Source organism: Myotis davidii, unplaced genomic scaffold (assembly GCF_000327345.1).
Source record: "Myotis davidii unplaced genomic scaffold, ASM32734v1 scaffold1754, whole genome shotgun sequence".
Taxonomy (NCBI): domain Eukaryota; kingdom Metazoa; phylum Chordata; class Mammalia; order Chiroptera; family Vespertilionidae; genus Myotis; species Myotis davidii.
The window spans coordinates 129277-138825 of NW_006285993.1; the positions used below are offsets into that span (position 1 = coordinate 129277).

General features: G+C 51.5%; 1 protein-coding gene across 1 annotated transcript in view; it reads left to right on the forward strand.

Moving 5' to 3' along the window:
• The window catches only part of LOC102752152, a 72854-nt gene that overhangs the window by 49777 nt on the left and 13528 nt on the right, over positions 1-9549 (forward strand). The window contains exons 8-9 of the mRNA XM_015559672.1: positions 6356-6551; positions 7808-8330. Of these exons, the coding sequence (XP_015415158.1) occupies positions 6356-6551; positions 7808-8330 (719 nt within the window). The remainder of the gene's footprint in view (positions 1-6355; positions 6552-7807; positions 8331-9549) is intronic.

A 9549-nucleotide genomic window follows, 5' to 3' on the forward strand; every position in this document is an offset into this window, starting at 1 on the left:
TTAGCAGTTTCCAGCAGGCAAAGCACTGTGCCAAAACCCAATTGCTCACGAATCGGCACACACCCGGCTTTGCGGGTGTTGACGGGAACGACGCCCCACCCTCCCCTCGTGGCTCCCACGCCCGGTGGTCTCTCATCTTGAGTCAGGTGCCTTTGAGTAGCACCCCAGGCACAGAGGGACTTGAAAGTTCTCTCTCACCAGGCTCACACTCTGGATTAGTGTCTGGGGAACCCGACAGGCAAAGGCAAGCTATTTGGCTCTAAAATCAAATAGAAAATTCAGATCTTTTCATGTAATCCTTGACTAATGAGCTTTAATGAAGAGATTTTGGTGATTGTTGTTTAAACCTCGGGACATACAGGGAACACAGGGGAATGAACAGAGATTTATGCTCTGGGCAAGTCCAATAAAGGCCCGAGTTCCCACGCAGGGAACACAGTGAGAACACAGTAATGCCCCCAATGTCAGTCATTCGAGTCCCTGCCCTGAGGAGTTTCCCATTCCCATGTCTGAGTATCACCTCGCAAATTATTCATCTGGTTTTCTTTGAACCAACTCACCTTGTATTAGTAAATTTTGCATCATTCTGCACATGAAAATCCAGTATCACTCACCCTATTTGAAAGGTGTGTTAGTCAGGAAAGCTTAGGCAAGGCAGCGGCAACAGTTCAGGAGTTCAAAGGTTTAACACGACGAGCGCTGCTTGTGCACTGTGGGCTGGCAGAGGGCCCCAGGCAGTGACAGCCTCAGGCCGGGGGAGGGCATACCGCTCAGAACAGGAGACAACACCTGGAGGGTGGCTGTCCTGATTTTATTTATTTTAATATAGTTTTATTAATTTCAGAGAAGGAGGGAGGGAGGGAGGGAGAGAGAGAGAGAGGGAGAGAAACATCAATGATGAGGGAGAATCATCGATCGGCTGTCTCTTGCACACCCCACACTGGGGATCAAGCCCAGCAACCCAGGCATCAAACTGTGGCCTCCTGGTTCATAGGTCACCGCTCAACCACTGAGCCACGCCGGCCAGCACTCACGATTTTAAATCCTCCACACACAGCCCATTGGCCACGAACAGTCACATGGCCCGGCCTCACTGCGAGGGGAATGGGACGTATGGGTGCACTGCCTTCTGATAGCAGCAAACATCTCTGCTGTGAAGGCAATGGCTCCAGCAATAAAACAACAACAAAACAATATACATTCTACCTCCAAGGATGTGCTGCAAGCCAGCTCTGAGCAGAACGCTAAGAAAGGAAAGCAATTAGCAAGTGTTACACATGTTAACGACATTTCTAAACCAGCTGAGACTGGGGCCAACAAAAGCACTGCAGAGAACTGATGCCCAGTGTGTCTTCGTGTTGGTCATGTGCCCCTGCATCAACTGACCATCTCCAAGAAGAACCAAACTGGGAGGTGGGGAAGGAAAGATAGCCGAACTTCAGAAAGACTTTCTTTGCAGCCAAACAGAAACCAGACAGGGAGGAAAGGTGTTGTAAGTGACATACGAGCCCTTGGTGCACAACAGCACCACTGATGTGACAGATGGTATTTTCCAATGATGACGCCGATATATCCCATCTCATTAGCTCTCACGTGTGACAATGACAGGCCTCCAAGGGGACGAGGCTGTGTTCGCCTTGATTCTGAGTGGGCCTGTGAGTGCAGCAGAGGTGAAATCCATGACTTCCGGGCTTATTTTAAAAAGGTGACACACCAGCAGCAAACCGCGCCTGGTGCCCAGGTCTTATTTTCCAGTACCACACATGCACACACACGCACACATGCACACACATGCACACGCACGCGCACACGCACACACAATGGGAGAAGGAAAGGGCCATGGAGCCAACCGGAAAGAACTCCCAACGGCCAAAGCTGGACCAATTCAAGCAACAAAATACATAATGTACTACTGGACCACAATCCAAAGTAAAAAATAAATAAGCATGAATACTGATATAAATCATGACTGCATAAATAAATAGGTAGAACGGGCAAATGCCCTGTGCAGAAGTTCACATAATTCATGTGGATTCCTGCCCTCAGGGAGGGGGCCTACCTCCCCGCTCCTGAAGCATGAACTGTGCATGAGTGACGTGCTTCCTAAGAAATCCAGCACGGAAAAGGGGAACCTCCCAACCACCTCAGCTATGTGATCAAGGCTGGCGTCAAGCGACCAGTTGTGCTGGTGGTCCATGCCCCAGATATGACCTGATGATAGGGCACTTTCCCTCTGGGGTCTTCTCCCCCCAGCCCCACAATCCCAGCCTAATCATGAGGAAAACACCAGAAAGATCCCAGTGTGGGACCTTCTACAAAATGCCTCACTACTCCTCATCACTGTCAAGGTCGTCAACAGGGAAGCGGGAGAAGCTGTCATAGCCACGGGGCATGCAGGAGACAAGACAACTATGTGGTCCTGGATGGACCCCAGGACAGAAAGGGACATCAGGCACAAGCGAAGGAGCTCCGAATAAAGCATGGGCTTTAGTTATAAGGGTCTATCGGCCTTGGCTCATTAATTGTGACAAAGGTACCACACTGACCTAAGATGACAGGGAAACTGAGGGGGGGGGGGGGGTATATTGGAACTCTGTTATCTTGACAAATTTTCTGTAAATCTAAAACTATTCTAAAATTCAGGGGGGCGCGATTTAAGCAAAAACTACAATTTTATTACGGGTTTAACAAATATGTTAAATGCAATAAGCTTTCTGAGCAAACAAAATTTCTGAGTTAGAAAAATCACAAAAATAAATTCATATTTTTATTTTTTAAATTATTTTAGATATCATATAGTAGGGATCTCATTACTATATCTTTCTTAAATTTTATAAAAATCAAATCACTAACTTTTTGCCGCTTGCCTCTTCTTCTAATGTATAGATAATCAGCCTCACTTCCTTTCTGGATGTAGAAGTGGTATAAATGATGCATGAGAAATGTAATGTTGTCTCAGTATTTAGAAACATGTTGAAGATGAGGTAGTGCATAGTAATGCCACCACTTTTGTAACACTCAAAAGTATCTGTCAGCTAATGGCCAATTCCAAGGCTGCTGGGAATGGGGGCGTGGGAAGTGGGGGGCGGGGGGTAGGTGGCAATGACACTACAGGGAGTGAAGGCCCTGGTGAAAGGTTGTGGCTCTTCTCTTGTATGAACACACTTCATCTGCACCTGTAACACACTCCAACAAGCCAGTTCTGAAAACACAAACAAGCTGGCAGAGGTGTGTTTCTGCCTGGCGGGCAGCACCCTAACTCACTGCTGGTCATTGTGGAAGAGAATCAGGGGTTCTGAGTTTGGCCCCTCCTATGGGGCCTGTCTGGGGTTATAGAAGCCAAGGGCCCACCCTACTAGTCTCTGCCACCCACTGCCAAGTAGAAAATAAAACTGGACTTAGTAAAGGGAGACTTGTTTGAAAGGATGATTGCAAGGGGGATGGGGACTGCTGCAATAGAGAATGCTGTGACCAAGGCCTGCAAGTGTCTTAAGGCTTCGGGCTCAAGATGCTTTCATAGGGAGAGGACAACAAGGCTAGAAAGGACTGGAAGTGGGAGGGAAGGGTGGCATGAGGAGACAGTGCTCCGAGGCCAGCCTTACCTCAGGAGGGGCCGTCTGCAGGCTCAGGCTGAGGGTGATCCAAAGCTCAGGGGCTTGGAAGGAGAGAATTTAGGCAAAGTTTTGTTAACAAGCATTTTGCTCCAATTGATTAGCAGGGACAAGCAGTTGGGCTAATCACTGATGAGACAAAGAATGGGAATTGGAGTCTGTGATTGGCCTTTTCATAGGTGAAAGCAGGGGGAGCATCTCTGACTTACTAAGTCACAGGGAAGGGTGATTATTTGCAGTGAGCTGTTTTCTGGAACACAAAAGGGTGAAGGGTGAGGGAAATTCCTTTTACCATCACTGTCTTCCAGGAGCACAGGGCTCAAATAAAATTCAACGTTGTCACTACTCAACTGGGGATGAAAATTATAATAGTTACCTATGATTTTATTTTATTATTTTTTAATATATTTTTATTGATTTCAAAGAGGAAGGGAGAGGGAGAGATAGAAACATCAATGAGAATCATGGAGCAGCTGCCTTTTGCACGCCCCCTACTGGGGATTGAGCCCACAACCCCAGAGCATCTGCCTTTGACCAGAATCGAACCTGGGACCCTTCCATCCACAGGCCAATGCTCAATCCACTGAGCCAAACCTCCTAGGGCAGAGGTGGGCAATCTTTTTGTGAGTGCGTGCCAAAACCAGCAAAATCTCTGACTCAAAATTCTTCTGCATGCCAACCTTAATTTTTTGAGAACATGTTACGCCTACTTGATATCTCTTAAGGTGTACGTATGTGAAGAACCTTGAAGAAATAATAAAATTCATTTGAGCGACAAAAACACAGTATATGATGATGAAAAATACATTTTTTTTTATGTATACATGTACACTGATAGTCCGACAGGAAACTTTATGACTCCATTTGATATTATCAGTGGGACTTCTGCTGCTGCATCACTGATCTATGGTCTTTAAAATAACTTGTTATGTAAAATTATTTATTTATCTAAGATGCACCTACACTGAATTTACCTGAAAAATAAAAAAGTCGATATTAAGAAAAAAATTGTAAATGGAAGATTATAAGAGAGGGTTTCACGTGCCAACAAAAGTTACTGGCGTGTCATGTTTGGCACGCGTGCCAGGGGTTGCCCACCCCCGGCCGAGGGCATTACCTATGACTTTAATATTAAGTGCCAGGTGTGTAGTAAATGCGCCATTAACATTTGTTAATCGTATTTACCTGTGAAACCCTTGAGAGCAGGGGTTGGGTTTGCTGTGTTTTCCTCGGGGCTAGTACAGTAGCTGGAGCCCACTGCCTGCTGCATTGGCCTTCGTCAAGCCTGTCTCCATCTGTAAGTAAGACATGATAATCTCCACCTCACCGGGCTGTTGGGAGAATCACACAATGTTGAGGAGTCCGACGGGCCCAGACAATATCGGACACATCCCTGGTGACCAGCGGCAAAGATTCTCCTTGACATAATATGGGTCAGGGTCTTCTGTTTAGTTTTAGCAAGAATCCTGCTGGGTCCGTTTAGTAACACTCCCCGCCCTTAGTCTATCATCGAATTCCTCCTCCCTCAACCTTGATGGCTATGACCCTGGCCTTCCGGCAAGAATCCTGTGAAGTCGATTTAGCAGAATCGCCCTTGCCCCGGGTTTCCTCTGTAATATTTCCATCCGCGGACCCGCCCTGCTCTTGGTGACAGATCTGCACTTGCTGTGTCCCGTCGCCCTCCCCATTGCGGTCGACCCCTGAACCAAGCCCGCTTCATCACCTTTTTCAGCTGCCATGGGTAATTTTCTAACACCATATAGGATCCGCTTCTCTTTTCTACTCGAAGTCCACACTAAGTATCAGTAGAACTTACTGCCTCTGTCCAAGGCTGCAACGGCTTGCGTCCCTGGTTCCCCAAAACCACACCCCCAGGGGCGCCCCCGCTCAGCATCAGGTGGCCTGGCGGGAGGAGGGGCACCGGCCGCGCACTGAAACCCGGTCCCCACTCCCACCGGCCGCGGGTGCAGCACCCGGAGCTCAAAGTCAGCATCGGTCACTTTCCAAAGGACAGGGTTTGCCACTTTATGTCACCGAGCTCGGGCTACCCTGCTGTGAAACGGAAAGCTAAGAACCTTAGTTGTAAAGATTGGATAAACATGATGGCTGTGAAGCTGTCATCGCAGAGGAACCGCAGGCAGGACCCACGTGGGAGAAAAACTGAAGCAGCCCAGCCATGCGCGGCCCCCGACCGCAGGCCTTTAACCCGGACGGGCCGCGGCACCCACCGCTCCTCCAGGGACTCCCTCCGACCGGACGAGCTGTGAGAGTCGACTTTCCTCGGGCGAACCTCTGACGTTTCGGGGGCGGGGGCGGTACGGACCAATAGGAACGAGTCCCCGACACGAGGAGGGGAGAATTGCGCAGGCGTTGGATTAAGGAACCAATCCAGAGAGGATAGGTTCGCGCACGCGCCTTGGAAGGCTCGTCAGAGACGCAACAGAACCAACGCATGCGCTCTGAGAATGCGGGGGGTAGCAACTCTCCAGAGCAACCGCGGGTAGGAGAAAGGCCCTGCGCTTGGACAGTGATTTTAGTTCAGAATTTTGCGCATGCTTGCAAGCCAGGATGTTCTGCGCCTGCGCAGTTCTTGTGTCGCCTTGGTTTGACTCTAGTGCGCCTGCGCAGTCTTTTGTTTCTTACTCGTAGCTGCCGGACCAATCGGCGTTGTCTTCGGCCTGGAGCTCGGCGGACTGGGAACGTTTGAACCGTGGGGCTCCGAATGGCCCGCCAGAGATGAACCCCAATCCCGGGGGCAGCGCCGGGAGGGAAAGGCTGTGAGGCCTGGGGGAGGAGGGAGGGTGTGGGCAGGTGCCGCGCCCAAGGGAGCAGGTGGGGCCCGCGCGCTGGGCGCCTGCAGGACCGGGCTTTCCCACTCGGCCACTCGGCAGGAGCTAACTCAGCATCAGCATCGCGTTGCCCCTCAGGATGCAAAGACCGGTAAGTCACCATGCTTAGGGGGGGCCGTCCAGGGGGGCGAGGGCTGGGGTCACGGCGACAGAAAGAGCCAAACGCTAGACACGGGGGCTGAAGTGGAGAAATACGGGCTGTCTTATTGATGAAGGACGCCATCCAGGAGACGGGCGCTAATGCCCAAAAGCAGGAACTTGGCTATAGATTATTCCCGCAAAGGCACCGGACACCGTGGGTTAGGGGTTCCGGTTGTGCTGGGTGCCCATGATGAGAAGGTGAGGTGAGGGAAATGAATCTTTTCTTAGATCTTGAGAACTTTGAGGTCTTTTCCGGTCCGTGTGCCCCGTCTCGCGGGAACGAGTCCCCGCGGAGAAGTAGGAGCTGAACCATAACGTAGGTCAAGATGTCATGTTCAGCCTGACCGAGGCCGGGACTGGGACCCCATTCGCAGGCCCGGCTGCTGCCTTCTGATGCCTGGGGGCAGGGGGCGGGTCCTGATTATCCAAGGGAAAGCCTCGGTCTCTGAGTATAGAAAGGGATGGGATTTCCAGAGCGAGGATTTGAAACCAAGTCAGTCCTGAGGACCTCAATTTCAAATGGTGCCCTGTCATCAGGTTCCTTCCTGAGAAGTTAAGGACTCGCTTATTCAGCAGCCTCCGTGGAGTGCCCGCTGTGAGCCGGGCGGCTTACAGGTCCCAGGGAAATGTAGAGCGAGATGTGTTTGCCCTGGAAGAGCTCACAAGCTGGTATTAGAGAGAGACGTGTGAGCAGGTATTAGTGCTGCATGTGGCAGCTGCTATCAAAGACGCTCCAGGGCTGTTGGAACAGGAAACACTGCCCACAAGCCTTGGCGGGCCCCTGCAGGGGGTCACTAAAGGTGGGATAGGTTTGCAAGAGAAAAGGAGTAAATATTCTTCCTGAACAGATATTTATCCTGTGCCCACTGCAGGCCTGGTATTGTGCCAGGCCCTGGAGATACAGTGGTGACCCAGACAGATGGGGCCCTGCCCTCCGAGTTTATGCCCAGCAGAGAAGCCCATTGTCGAAGGACCCTCGCACTGGCACATGAGATGTGTGTTAAAAGGACAAGTGTAGGAAGCTGTAGGAACCTACCGGGGACCAAGTCTGTATGTGGTCGCCCTCTCTCTGTATATATTTTCTAAATCTCAGTGGTTGACCTGTTGGCCACTGGAGTCATCACAGTTTTATTTTATAAAAAGAGAATTGTATGGATTTAAGTGCCCCTCATGGTGTTTGCTGTAACTTACTTCTTCCTCCACCAGCACTCAGCCTGAGCTGGCGGTGGGCCTGACGGCAGAAGACAGCAACCGAGACGCGCTGGCGGGGCCCGGGGCTCTCTGGGAGGCCCTCCGGGCGCTCCTGCCCCGCACTAAAGAAGAGCTGCGGTTGGACCTCGGTGCGAGCGTGGAGGGGAGTGTGGTGGTGCTGCTGCAGCAAGCCACCGACCTCTTCTACGGGGGCAGAAGGAGCGAGTGTCTGCAGACGAGCGAGGCGGTCCTTGACTACTCCTGGGAGAAACTCAATACCGGGCTGTGGCAGGACGTGGACAAAGACTGGCGTCGGGTGTATGCCTTCGGCTGCCTCCTGAAAGCCATGTGTCTGTGTGAAGCGCCTGGGGACTCGGCCACCGTGGCCGCAGCCCTCAGAGTCTGTGACATGGGCCTGCTGATGGGAGCGGCCATCTTCGATGACATCCTCATTAAAGTCGTTGCCGTCCTCCAGGCGCACCTTCCCCCTGGAAAAAGGCCTGCCCAAGGTCCGGCCCCGGAGCAGCCCCGCTTAAAGGTATCTTGGTGGCATTGTCCGCGACCACACCTAACACAACGCAACAGCCCTGTTTTTCTAGAAGGGACAAGTCACCTCTCTGGCTGAAAATAGCATCTCCATTGACTTGGAAATAGAACACCTCCATCTATTTTCTCAATTTCTTCTTCCGATTCCTGCAGAAGCCATGTCCTTTTGGGAGAGGAGGGTGCAGCTTCGTCGTTCCTAAGAGAAACAGCTCAGGGATTGTGTGGGCGAGAGGGCAGCCGGCTAGCCCACCTCTTTCAGCCTCTTGGTCAGCTGGGTGAAGTACCACCCACTTTCCTGGCCGCCTCTGTCCCTGTGCTGCTGAGTTTGGGGGCGATAGCACAGTTAGCTGTCCTCTGATCAGGTGACTGGTCAGCCCTGCCTGTGGATCCTTGCACATGTCCCTGCTGGTGTTTAAGTGCACGTGGCAAAGGATGGTTTACTGAGACAGCTTCAAAGCCCAGTGCCGACACACAGACCTCTGTGCAAGTCTGTTCACAAAGAGGAAACATCTATAAAAAAGTGTGGGGAAATGTTCAAACTCATCTTGGTTTTAAAAAACAGGCAGTCACTTTTAGCTGTGAAATTGTTAAACAAGCTTTTGTACAATATCCAGCATTGCCAAGGGTGCCAGGAGCTAAGTACATGGTGTGTTCACTGACCCTGGAGAGGGCAGGGCAGACGTGTAGATCAAGGGACAAAAACCTGTCCCCTTTGACCCAGGTGTTACAGTGCCCTTTCCCATGCTGAGTCTGTCCAAGGGCATACGGAGGTGGCTTCGTGGCCAAGTGGTACTCACGGTGTGGGTGGTGTTGGCCAGTGGCCATGCTAATAGATAAGGGCCTGAGCGCAGGCTCTGGAGCCAGCCTGCCTGGGCTCAAGCTCCCGCACTGCCATCCACTACCTGTGAGTCAGGCAAGTGCCATCGTCCCTCTGTGCCCCCGCTGCTCCCGTGCCTGTAAGAGGGGGTTTTCTCAGCAGCTTTACGGAGCACCAGCAGTGGCCCAGATGTGCCAGCGCTAGGTGATGGTACGGAAGGGCCCAGGCCCTGTCCTCTCAGCACTGACAGTAGAGTGAGGCTGTAAAAGATGCGGGGAGGCAGCTTCAGGGAGTGTTCAGGGAAGGCCTCTTTGATGAGGGGCATCTATATATATAAAAGCCTAATATGCAAAGTGTCCCCTCGGAGTTCAACCGACAGGGAGTTCGATTGCTC